Source organism: Gallinula chloropus (assembly GCF_964237585.1).
Source record: "Gallinula chloropus genome assembly, chromosome: 11".
In the NCBI taxonomy this organism is placed as follows: Eukaryota; Metazoa; Chordata; class Aves; order Gruiformes; family Rallidae; genus Gallinula; species Gallinula chloropus.
The window spans coordinates 15,604,503-15,617,829 of NC_140096.1; the positions used below are offsets into that span (position 1 = coordinate 15,604,503).

The following is a 13,327-nucleotide window of genomic DNA, read 5'->3' on the forward strand; positions in this document are numbered from 1 at the left end:
GTCCAGGCTCCTCGGTGCCAGGACTGACGCTGCAGTTTAAGAAACCTGTCTGACTACAGCCACACTCCCCATTCAGCGTCAGGCTGAGGAACACAGATGTTAATTAACTTTAGGACTTCGCTCTCCAGAAATGCCCCTCTGAAGAAAAGCACTTTCCCCTCAGGAAGCCACTGTCCAGATTTTCATTTTTCATTCAGCTCCAGATTTTGGAGGCAAAGCCTCTGCTCTTTGTTCATTTTCCCTGATAACATGTTCCTCGTGTTTTCTGCACAATGAGCAGCCTATAAATAAAATACCAACATGGATTTCACACGGAAAATATCTAGAGGGGGATTAGTGGATGTTCTGGGTAAGGAAAGGAGCTGTTTGAATAATTCATCGTGAATAAATCAGCCCTTTTCCAGTTTGGGAGCAGCCTCTGAAACCCATGGAAGCTCTAGTGGTATGTTCAGGATGGGAATAACTCATGGATTTCATTCATCCTTCTGCTGCAGTTTGTGCTCTGTCCCATGAGTCGCATGTGGTTGGTGCTGTTCCTCAATGGCCTCCTGGGTTATTTTTACTTGAGGCAATGATAAAGGATGGCTCCAGGACAGCCTCTGTCCTCCTCTGCATACCCAACCTCACCACCATGCGAACAATAGCAGCTACATGAGGAACAGTCGCTCTCCGAGTACCTGGGTGCACAGCGATGGGCTCGGGTGACCACTCCTGAACATCAAGGAATGAAGAGATACGAGCTCTCTCCAAGCAAATGAGTATTTGTGGAGACATTGTAAGTGTACCACCGGCTCTGGCAGCAGAGCCATCACTCAGGCGTGGAAACTAATGGCTGGAAAAAGCACTTGAGGCCCTCAGTGAGCAATACCCATTTCCCAGCATTTTAAATTTCTACAATATGCATCTTTATCAGGGACCAGAACCCGACCTACCTCATTACACCAGCGCGCTGCCCGGACAGCTTCGCTGGATTTATGCTGATGCCTGACTCCTGCTGCACACCGGGCAGGCCAAGGAGCACACACAGCCCTTGGCAGAGCACTGTGGCACGCCTCAGGCATCGCAATCCACCCTACAAGTGGGTGCATCTGGGCTATTGCCTCTGAGACAGATGATTTGTAGAGGCATTTTTAAGCCCTTTCAGTTGAGAAGTGCTGCGCAACTGCTGGAGTCTATTATTATCAGGGAAGGAGGAGGTAACAATTTCCTTTACCTATAGGCTTATCTCCTGCTCCAGAGCAGCATATTCAAGCATCTTAAAAAGTGTGCCTTTTTCATTTCATTTCCTTCCTACTTATTCCAAAGCAGCCAAAGCTAAATATAATCAAGACTTAAGCGTTCCTCAGAGCCAGACAATTATTACCGGTCTTGGTTTCCCCATCTATTAAGAAGAAACGAAGATATTAACCCAAGCCTTGCAGCGGGACACCGGGGCTGCAACCCAAGGCTTCCCACCACGGCTCCCAAACTAACTGCCTTCCAACCAAGCACAGCCATCACTCTCTGGGATGCGACTCCGCTTCAGCGCGGAGATGCCTCACACTGCCTAAGGGGTCTCTGCGAGGGTGGCTTAGCCCCGTATGGCTTTTGCAGAGCCTAGCTCCTCCCTTGGGGATCTTTGCCCCCGCTGGTGCAGCAGCTCAGCCGTTCACGAGCAGCTGACGGCTTGCTGCACACTCTGATAGCATGCTAGCGACAAGGATTTTACTCAGAGAGCTGTGATTCAGCTGCTCGGCCACCTGCAGCTCTGAGCAGGGAGGGAGCAATCCTTGGAAGAGGGCTGTGGGGACAGCCACTGCCTCCCCGCACCACTTCAGCCATCCCTGCACTGAAAGCACCCCCGGGCAAAGACAAAGTGCCCCAGGTCCCCAAGGTGGCTTCATCACAGCATCCCCCTTCCTCACCACCGCTCCTTGTCAGCTTTAACTCGGAAAGCCAAAGCTCCCTCCCTGGCTCCTCAGGATTTACATGAAAGCAGTCAGTGGGGAGTTCTCTTCACTCATGCTGGGATTATACTTCTAAATTATAAAGTGTGTCAAATGAGGATTTAATTTATATTTAACAAGACGTTTGTAAATTAATTATTCATCAGCTGATAATGAAAAAACATTTCCCCCTTCCCTCCCTCCCCCTTCCTCACAGTGTTTTCACAAATGTACCACACATGCAAATCTATTCAATCTATTCTGCAGAACTCCGGACGTGGGAAAATGTGGTTTTCATCCTCAATTTCGTTCTTGTGTTGCATGGTAACTAATGCAGCCAGACACAGCATTATGAATTTAATAGTGCACAGCATCTCCTTCCTAAAGAGGGAAGGAGGGAATATTCAACACGTGTACTTGGATGTATCGCTCTTTAGGTTCCAGTCCCCTGCTCGCTGGCAATAATTTGCTGTAATAAGGGAGGCAGGAGCTCAGCCCTACCTCCTGGAAATCATGGCTGCTTCAGAGGCAGCAGAATCTGGCCCCTGCTGAATAACAGTGGCCAATTTTTGCTCTTTCCATCTTTGTTATCATTAAGTAATTAGATTGAGGTGGTGCACAACCCCAGCAGAAGAGCTGCCATCAAGTTTTGCTACAGAATTTGGCACACAGGGGCATCTCCTTACACATAACAAGGAGAGGAGTCTCCAGCATCTAAACTAGCCCTGTCTGCACTGCCTCTGATTCCAGACACCTGGAGCAGGTAGCCAAGGCAGGTCCCTGGATGGATGGCGTGTCTCCAGTCACTCTGGCCAGGAGGCTGCCACAGTGTTGGGGCTATGTTCACTCTGTTCAACTCCTTGCACCTCATGTTTGGTTTTTCAGAAGAAAGGAAGAAGTGGACCTTCAGCTGTGCCGTCTGGGAGGAATCTGGGAAGCTCTGGGCAGAGCTTACTCCTCAAGCTCAGAACAGAAGCTCTTTTCCCACTCCCACCTGCACTGGTCCTCACGGACACATCACAGACATCCTCAGGACTGAAGGACACTCAGCCCCCATAGTTGGCTTTACTTCTACCACATCATTTCCTGAGAAAGGAACGTCCCCTGGGGAAGGTGATCCAGAATTCTGGGTGCCCTTGACACCAGTTAAAGCTATTATCTACAGCAATAAAGCCATTACAAAACAAAACCAGGAGCAAATCCCTCCAGCAAACAACCAGTCAGCAAAAAACGTGAACCCAAAGTCCCCTCCATCAGTCCCCGCTGCCGCAGCCCTCCCTGGCACCTCCTCCTGCAAGCACTCTCAGAGAATCAAGGTGGGTCTTTGCTCATCTTAATGACGAGCCAAGGACACCTAAACCCCACCTGTCTTAATGGGAATCTAATTGGGCATCCAGATCCATGGCACAGCTTGGAAAGCAGCGGCACTGTGAGTGATAAGTCACTTGGTTTGAGGTGCTGCTGGCTGCCACCCAGCAGCAGCAGGTGACTCTGGAACAGCTTGTGGCCAAGTGCATCCTTTCCCTGATGGTGTAAATGCAGCTTTCCCACCACCCTGAGAAGCGCCAAGTGCCCCAATCCCACCCGTAGACAACAGGTTCATGGGTATATGGAGCAACAAGACTCTTCCCTCTCAGCCCATCCTCTTTCAAGCAAGCCCCACCCCACTTCCTACCAATTAAACATCTCCTAGCTTTTTTTTTCTGGTTACTTCCACATCTTGACTGGCAGAGCACAGAGAGTCCTTTCTCCAGGGAGGAGAGAACATAAAATTTGCTCAACTAGCTAAACAAGAAACAAGACTGCCATTGTGATCTACAAAAGACACCAGGAAATCACTTTACATTTCTTCCCCCTCCAAATCTGCCCGCCTCCTGCTGACTCCTGAATGTTAATGTTATTTATGACAAGTGATTGATGAGAGGGATGCAGAATTCACACCCAGCACAGGGCATTTTCAAATCACCTATTAATTTTTAAGGACCAGAATCAGCTTTGTATCCTGACGTGATTTATCATCTGGCGGTTGAGCAGCAGCTCTGTGGGGCCAGCTTCCAAGCCCCAAAAGATCACCACCAGGCTGAAGGCAGCAGCGAGAACTTAACCCTTTGAGGGGTGAGCAGGAGATCATGGGACACCAATATTCAAATTACATCACTTAAGTTGGAGCTTTCTGTTCCACTGCCATGTCTGCCTGTCCTACAGCCTTCAGCTTCAGATGCACACACCATGCTGCCCAAGCGACCAGCCCCAGTAATGCTGCTGTGTTGCCTAAAAGCAGAACTTTTTCATGGCCCAGCTATGTGAAGGAGAAGTGTTTACGTAGGACACTGTCATCACAATGCTCTGAGAGGGATCAGTGGGGTATTTGCCTTCCAGTGGGCCTTCCAGGCTCCAGGAGCAGCAGAGAGAAGTCTCACCATGGGCTCAGGAGAGGTCTAGCTCCAAGTCTAACGCTGGTTCCCTCTCCTCAGAACCATTCATCTCCTTGGGAAAAGGGAAGGATCGGGCATGTGGGATGGGCCTGACAGCTGGAAGCAGCACAGCTTCTCAAGGAGAAGCTGGATAAAAGGGAAGGAAGTGGGAATGCCATGTCCTCTGCAAAGACAGTCTGCATCACATGTTTGATGCCAGCCTGCCAGTGGCTGGCAGGACCCACGGAGTGACTTCATTGATTGCATCAGCATGGGAAAGCAAACAGGCATTTAACAAGAGGGGGATGCAGCCAAATCCAGAGGTGACACTGTGGCAGCTCTGTCACAGCCCCTCTCTGTTACTTCAAGAGACACTACAGCAGGGTGCAGCCTCTCTCATGGGCAGGGGGAGGCATTTGGAGTACAGATCGCAGAAAGCTGCCACCAGACCTGGGCTCAGGTCTCTGTCCTCAGTATCTTTGGTATCAGCCCAGCACCTTGGGGAGAAAGGTTTTGAAGCTAAAAGGCATCCCAGATTCAAGCCAAGGAGTTACCTAAGGGGATGGGGAAGGTGGATGTCCACAGAGAGTCTATTTGAGGAGTCATACGTAGGTGTCTTCAGGTCACTGGTAACTGTTGGGACCCAGCAGGAACCCCTGGGCTTGTAGTACCCTGGCATTTCAGAGGAACAGCACAGTCAGTTGTGACTGACACCACAAAAATCTCTCAGCTGTCTCCACCCCAAGTAGCTTCCTCTCCTGCCTGAGCAGCTCCTCACCATGGCATCCCCACCTTCCAGCAGCTTCACCAGCAAAGCCCTGCAGATGTAGCTGATTCCAAGTGCCAGTCTTGCCTTCACACTCCTGGCTTGTGTTAAGCACGCTGGACCCCCCACAGCCCTGTGCAATGGTGTACCCCCTCTTTGTGAAGCATAAAAGCTTCTGCTGACTCTTAGAAAGAGCTCAAGGCACGGGCTGAGCTGCTCTAGGAATGGTCATGGCTGGCTACAGCACACTGTCCCCCGTGACTCTCTGGTGCCTGGTGAGGGTTGAGATCACACATCAGTTTTCCCTGTGGTGGGAACAGCCACAGTCACCCTGTTTTCACAAAAACACTGGAGATGCTGCAGGTGCCTGGAGCTCCTGTACCCCCACCATATATGGCTGGGATTAGCCCAGTGGATCTGAAATACTGAGAAATTGGGATGGACGTACGTTCTCACATACCCATCACCATGGCATAAGCTGTGTTTCTTAGGAAACCAGACTAGCAGCAGTGCCTGATATCTCCATTTAGGAAGAAGAGAGGAACTCTGGATGCAAGACTGGGTTTTATAAGCCATTCTCTGCTGCTGCCATCTGCACAGCTATGCAGTGCTGCTGGGACAGGGAGCAGAGCTCCCAGCGGGGGTGGGAAGAGGAAGGGGTAAGAGGGGGAGAGGAGGAATGAGGATGTACACTGTGGTTCTGTGTGGCTTCCTTGGCATCTCCTCAGGCACTTGCAGAGCACCTACAACATGACTCTGCCTCCAGGCACAGCAGTGGCCCAAGGGGGCAGAGGAGGGTGAGTACACCCAGCCCCTGCACTGCTGCTCGTGGTTGCTGTGGCTTCATGTCCATACACACACATGGGATGGAGGAGCTTGTGGCATCTGCTGGCAGCCAGGGATGACATCCACATGACCTGGGCTGTAGTTCTCCACCCAGAATCCAGGCCCACAGAAACAAGGAAAGGATTTAGTTTTATTTTTGGCCTCGAGGGCATCCCTGCTGGGGCTCCTGATGGTGGGCAGCGAGCTCCCAGCCAGGTGCCCATCTGGTGGCCCCTGAGCAGGTGCTAGGCAGAGGCACATGCTCCATGGAGGCCAGTCAGAAACTTCAAAAAGCTTTCTGGAGTGCAAGTGGCACTACAACCACAGTGTTGTTCCTCCATCCCTAGAGGGGTTTGCTCTGTGGGAATTTTCTGCTTGGGGAACTAAAAATAACCTGCCCGTTGTGAGAACTTTCTGTTTAGAGGGGCTGGTTTTCTTTCTGCTCTGTTTTGCACTGAGAGACAGGATAAGACAAATTACCCTGGCTGTACCTCTGCTTTGTCCTTTCCACCCCACTGCCCAGTGGGCCAAAGAAGTCTCTCAAAAGCTGACAGCAGCCAGGCTTGTTTCTTACTAGAAAAAGAGGGGAAAAATTACTTCACAGGGAAAATAATAGTGCAAGATTCCTGTGAAACAGGAATAATCAATAGCTGCTCTTCTGTGAGTGGCCTGGAGGCTCTTCAGACCAAAGAGCATCTCTGTTGAGCATTTCTGCAGCTCCTGGTACAGCCAGATCCTAAGCCACAGTTGTGGTGGTGTGTCCTGAAGAGCCATCAGGCCTGAAGCACCCTGACCACCCCTCCTCAGCGCCACAGCCCAGGCCTGAGCACCCAAGTTTCACACCATTGGACAACTGCCATGGAAACTATTTCCAGGTATCTATCTCAGTCCTCCTGGGAAACACACTGCTTCCCTTCGCAGCCACCACTGCAGTGGCTCAGCCAAGGTGGTACAACTTTTCCCCAAGCATCCTGCTGCCCACACGCTTCCCAGGCAGGAGAGGACAAAGCCACCAGGCAGAGACGTCCATTTACACGTTGCCATCAGAATCCAAAGAGCATTATCTTCCTTCTCCCCAAGCCCATAAGCATGGCAGTGTTGCTGAGCTCACCAAGGGCACTTGAGGACCTTGCTCCTAACCAGGGATGGCTGTCAAACCTTTCTAGCACCAGCTATCAGCAGGTCAGAGCACCTCTTCCCAAGGGAAGGGAAACAAATCCACCTCTTCTCATGACAACACCACCTTCACACCGTGTCTAGCCAGCACAACACAACCTGCCAGCAGCACTGGGCCAGCTACCTCCCACGCTCTCAGTTGTGGTGATACCAAGACCCTGCAGCAACACCTCCACTCACCATCTGGATGACAGACACCGGCCCAATGCTGTTCACGTAGATATCCACATCAATAAACGTGGGCTTGACTGCAAAGAAAATCAGATAGGTACGGGTGAGCTGGGGCTGGAATCAGCTGTGAAGGGCCAAAGAACACAGAAGCATCTAGGATCAGCGTGGCTCTGCCTCAAAGAGCCACAGCACCCACAAAAGCACAGACATCACAAGATACAACCAAGCCAGGTCACCACCCGTGGCCCCAGGGAGCTTCAGGGGACACTTACTGCCGATGTCAGGCCTCAGCTTGTTGTCATAGTTCTTCAGCAGCGAGTTGAGGATCTGCGTAGCATCAGTCTCCTGTGCCTTGGGGGTGAGGACCCAGGTTTTGTTGATGCTGAGGTAATCATAGTCATATTCCTCTGTGCTCTCACATCTGCAGTGGAGAGACAAGAGGAGAGAGGCATCACTGGGGCACCTGTCTGGTGGGAGTAGGGGCACAGCTGGGTTTCAGAGATACAGCAGCACTGCTGGAGGACAGGATGTAAGGAACTTGGGGATCTCCTCTCAGCCATGCTGTTATGAAGACACAACTCACCTGGCACCTTTGACCACGTCAAGGCCCCTGGACACGCAGGGGCCTTGCAGCCAGTGGTCAGGCACAGGGTGCTCCACATCCTCCCCAGCTCTCTTTGGAGACACTGCTCATCTCCAAAGTGTGAGAGCCAGCCCCAGCCCTCCTTGCAGCACCCAGCCCTCCTCTGCTGCTGAGCAGCTCCTGCTCATTAACCCCAAACACCTCAGCTGCTCTGCCTGCTGCTTGCAGGGTGCTTCTGAGGAAGACCACAGTGACCAAACAGAACTTTGGGGGAGCAAGGCATTCACAATAAAAGCATTTCAGAGAAAAGAGGTCCTAAAACTACCAACCAGGCAGCACGCAGTACTGCTTTGCCAGGGACCCAGCCATCTGCCCTGCACAGATCCTGGGAAATTAAAGCCTTATGCAAACTCCTCTGCCCGCAGGCCAAGACCTGCCACAACCCATTCCCTGTATTCACCAACCCTTCCTCCCCAGCCTTTGGCACCACTTTCCATTTAAAGATGCTCCATCCTCCTGATCCTCTAGTTCCGAGCTGGGCAAGGAAAGCTTGCATCCTCCTCTGGACATGATTCACTAAGCAACAGCTTCTCCCACTACCTTTCAAACCTGCCCTCTCCAAACCTGCACACCCAACCTTTGCCTAAAGGAGACTTCCTAAACCCTCTAATTAAATTAAGTCCACATGGTCACCCGGGAAGCTCTAGCCACCTGCCACTGCTCTGGGCAGCTCATTCACAAGACCATCCCCAGAACAACACAGCCATGCGCAGAGGAGGATGCTGAGCAGTCCCACACCCAGCACACCCCCCTCAATGTCTGCTGTGTCAGCGTGTCACCTGCTCCAGCACCAAGAAGGGTCTCACAGCGGGAGCTGCTGCTGTGTTGACACTTCCCAGCTGGAGCCTCGCAGCTCCGAGGTGCCGTCGGGCACCGCTGAAATGCATCTCCCTTCCGTGCCTGGGGAGGCAGCGCCTGGCAAGGGTACTCGGAGGGGGGGAAAGAGCATTAAATCGACACGTTGCAGTCAATTTATCAGCTGCTCCTCTTGTAAAGCCCCAGATGAAACTTGCTTTCACAATCACTTTCAAACTCCTTGCATCTCCCCAGCTCTCAGGCACCGGGATGGGTCCCCTGACAAGGGCTGGGCTGGTGCAGCTGCCTGCCTGCCGCCGTGCATTAGGTGCTGGTACATCAGCTTGTTGTTTGCTGTCTGATTGCGCTGCGCTTCCTAACGATGCTTAAGGAGTCTTAAGCAAGGCTGTCAGGATGCGCTTCCCGATGCGAGCGGCGGCAGCGCGGGCCAGCCTGGCTGTGGTGCTGCAGCTGAGCCAGGCAGCCCCGCGGCATCCAGCGGCTGACGGAGGCACCAGGCACCACCGCTGTGCCCACCCAGAATCAGGCCAGAGCTGACATCTGGGGATGACCCAAGAGGGACACGTGTCTCTGCCCGCAGCCTGAACACAATCCTAAAGGCTTTTCCTTCCTGGCTGCCTCTAGCAGGACGGGACCCCTACAATGAAATCTTATCCCAGTGTTTCCTTGACCCTACTGGAAGTCAGCCCAAGACATGTTACCGGCACCGAGTTCTGCACATCCCTCCACCCTGCCAAAAGCCAGTACCCATGCCGTAAGGCCACAGCAGAGTCCACAACATCCCTCCAGGGGATGGTATGAAACCAGGCTGGCTACTATGACCTCAGCCTCTGGCTTCCCCTCCTTCTGTGTTGTCCCTTAAGGCCTGGGGTAGCATTTCCAGGGAGTCACATCCCTACTAAGGATGCAGTGGCACTACCAAAAAATATGCTTTTTTGCTAATGCAGCTAATCCTGGACTCCTAAACCACACTAAGCCATCTTAGCATAAGAAACCCAGCTTCTGCTGGAGAACAGGTGCTTTTGCTGGGTGCCTGTGCACAGGGACACACTCCAGCTCTTCCCCGGCAGGAGCATGATTCTCATGCCACCTGATGCAAGCCCCTGCCTCCTCCCTGGTCTCTCTTCCTCTGGGCCCCACTTCATATTGGGAAGGGAAGAGTCCAAGAGCTATTGCAGAGGAGAATTAAGGTGACATGTGAGTGTTCCCCCCCTCCAGCTGCTAATGGAAATGTCACACTGCAAACCTGCAGCAGTCCCAGCACACTGTGAACACTTGCCAGCCCGGTGGCTCCATCTCCTCCTGCAAAGCGAATGTCTCAGCGACAGGGGACAGCCGGTTCTCATAGCTGCCCATGCAGCCAGGAGGAAAGGCAGAGCCATGTTTCCTCACCTCCGTCTGTCAAAACATCAAAACACCCTCCTGACAGCACTCCTGTGCTCTGCCACAGGGCTGGGATGCAGCTGCCAGCACGGGCAGGGGGTGGGCAGAGCAGGAACATGGCAAGGAAACCCCTGGTCTGACAGACACAGTTGAAGCTGCAGCAGCTCCGGCTGGTGCCCAGAGCAGGAGGCCTGCACAGCAGGGAGGTGTCCTTTCGGATGTGCTCACAGATACGGATGGGGGTGGAAAAACCCTCCTTGGGCAACGCTCAGCATCGCAGCGGAGCCATGCTCTGCCCTGCCTCCCTCATTCGGCTTTACTCAAGCTGACACCTGTTTTGCCCAGGGTTCCAAGCACACTGAGAGCCCAAATAACAACCACCTGAAGAGCTGGTGGTTGGCTTCCACCCCCAGTGACCAAGCTGTCTCCAAGGTTTCCCTTGGCAGGGCAAGAGAAGAGCAACATGTGCCACGAGCTCTCCAAGACACTTCTACTCCCTGCCTGGTGGGATGGATGACAGCACCTGACCAGGATGTGTACCACTGCTGTGTGTAATCTGCTGTGTTGATGAAGTCTGAGACCAGTAAAATGTTGTACTGAGACCTGCACCCACTGGGGGGGGTGTGTGTGTGTGAGTGTGACACATCCCTAGCTCTAGGGCAGGAACATCCTGGAGCAGATAGCGGGGCTGGGATTGTCCAGCCTCTCTGCAAACACAGCTCAAAGCCCCCCCACCCCTGGCTCCCAAGGAACAGACAACAAAACGCAAGAACACCTGATTGACAAGCACTGGGGTCAATCCTAATTACCACATGCTAATATGTCCTTCCAGCCACCCATTCCAACACCTCCAAGGGCTGTAGGCACAGGGACACTGCAGCAAATTACTCTAAATTAAATTTGAAGGTGGGGGCTCACTGAACCCTACCCTACGTGCTTCACACGTCCCTGTACCCCTGCTTCCACAGCACACCCCGTGAAGCCCCACTCATCAAGCCTGCACACTTTCAACCATTCACCAAGCTCTGCCTTCTGGTGCTGTGAGGCTGTGCAGGGATCCCACTTTTGGGGCTCAGAGTTGGGTGCCTTGGTCCCAACTGAGGCAGTGCCCTGGGAAATGCTGGTGGGGGAAGCATCTAGGGAGCACTGGGGTCACCTGGCATGAAGCTTCAGCCCTCTCAAGCACCAAGAAATGGGTCTTGCAGCTTGTACCAGGGGAAGGGCTCTCACACATGTGGCACCCGAAACGGGCTCCTCACCCCAGCACCCACCACCAAGCGTAGGGCAGGCAAGATTCACCCCCTGCAAGCTGCAGCCAGGAAAAATGCAGTGAATGCAGAGTGAGCCCCTGAAATAACTTGCTCCTTTTCTCCTCCTTCTCCCACAGACTTCCTCTCCCACTCCATCACTCCCCCAACACGTACAGACACTGCTCCTGGCAAAGCAAGGCGCAGGGAAGAGGCAGACACGAGAGACTGGGCAGAAGGGACACTGGGCCAGCTGCGGGGCAAATCTTCCCTCTCAAGGGCAATGGGAATACAGGACTGAACTGCTCTTCCATAGGAGCTTCTGGCTTATGACTCACCCTCTCCAAATGCAGTGCTCAGGCAGTGCGCTGCAGGGACAGGAGGGCAAAGAAACTGAGACTACCAGTGAGCCCCCTATTCTTGGCCCTCAAATGCACACACCCCCATCCCCCACCTTCTCCTCCCCTCTGGCTCCAGCACGGTGGTGAGAGGGTGGGTGTCAGGGCACAAGCTGTGGGGCAGCTCTTGCTGCCTCAGCCCTGGGAAGACCGAGCTGGGAAGAGCCACGGCAGGGATCCCGTTGTGCCCGCGGTCGGGAAGCCTTGGCAGCGCAGCCCGTTCGTAGAAGGATTCACGCTCCCTGTCCCTGGCTGCATTTGTAATGGGATTTGATCGGCTTTAAGGTGGCTTATTCTGCCAATTAGCTTCAGCCAGTAAAATACCTCTTCCCCCGAGCCCCGGGGGCAACAATCTGCTGAGAACATGTTCTTTCCCCGATCCAGTCATTAAACTCACCAGCAGAGCTAGGAATTGTAAAAAAACCCCACAAAACCCCACAATCCACAGACCAAAATACCCAGAAAAGAAACTTGGAAGCCCCTCGTGCATGGGGCCTGTCATCACCGGCTCCAGGAAAGCGCTGGGAGCCCCTGGCCCTGGGAGAGCCCCAACACCAGCCAGCCCCACACCTCCGCTCGCCCCCTCACCCAGTGTGCCCGTGGCGTGAGGCTGGCATCGGGCTGCAGCCAGCACCCAGAGCTGGGGCCAACCTGTAGAGCAAGGCAGGAGCCTCCGCTGCCTTCCTCCTCCTCCTCCTCCTCCTCCTCCTCCTCTGCAGGGGCTTTCGGGGTGCCAGGGATGGAGCACAAGGAAGGGGGCACAAGCTCCTTCCCACCCAGCCCAGCTCCACGTGGAAACGCTCCCGTGATGGATGGAGTGCCCAGGAGGTGCCAAGCTCCCTTTGGTCCTGCTCTGGGCACCCCCAGAAGGGGGGCTCAGCCCCCCAACAGGATTCAGCACGGGAGTGGGGGGGGAAACGGGATGTTCCCTTGATTCCCAGCACGCGAAGGGTGGGCCCCGGGGTGCAAAGCACACGCAGGCACTAGGAGCTGCCGCGACCAGACCTGGAAGGGACCACGGGGGGCACAGAGGTGCCCAAACCCCGCTGACGCGGGGGTGGGGCGGCGTGGGGAGAGACGCTGTGACTCCAGCCCTTCGCTCCCATTGCCCGACGGGGAAACTGAGGCAGGCGGTAGGGAGGTGGGGGGTGGTCCCGGTCGGCGGAGGGACAGCAGGGATCGGGTAGGGGGGAAGCTCACCTGGATCGCAGGACCGGCCCGAGGGCCAGGCAGAGCAGCAGCAGCACCGTCCCGGGCATGTCGGCGAGGCGAGGGCTGGCCCCCGGGGGGCGGCGGTGGCGGTGCGCCCGCCCCGGCGGGGCTCAGCGCGGGGCCGGGGCGGGGGCGGCGGCGGCGGAGCCCCCCCGCTGCCCGCTGCGCCGCGCTCCAGCCCCGCCGCCACCGCCGCCGCCCGCCCGGCTCCGCGCAGGGCTCCGCGCTCCGCTCCGCGCCGCCGGAGAGGAAGGGGAAAGTTGGGCATCTCTTCTTTCCACTCCGCGGCGGGGAGGGGCTCGGCGCTGGGTCCTACCGCCCCGCTCCGGGGGCCGGCTCCCCCCGCACCCC

The 13,327-nt window shown here is 54.6% G+C and overlaps 1 protein-coding gene across 1 annotated transcript in view; it reads right to left on the minus strand.

The window, feature by feature from the left end:
- LOC311195848 (gamma-aminobutyric acid receptor subunit gamma-4) overlaps positions 1 to 13,023 on the minus strand; it is a gene marked incomplete at both ends in the record, with an annotated part of 32,264 nt that extends 19,241 nt beyond the window's left edge. Inside the window, 3 exons of the mRNA XM_084269288.1 lie at positions 7,287 to 7,354; positions 7,550 to 7,698; positions 12,965 to 13,023. Coding sequence (XP_084125414.1) covers positions 7,287 to 7,354; positions 7,550 to 7,698; positions 12,965 to 13,023 — 276 coding nt within the window. The remainder of the gene's footprint in view (positions 1 to 7,286; positions 7,355 to 7,549; positions 7,699 to 12,964) is intronic.
- Between the last annotated feature and the right edge of the window lie 304 nt (positions 13,024 to 13,327).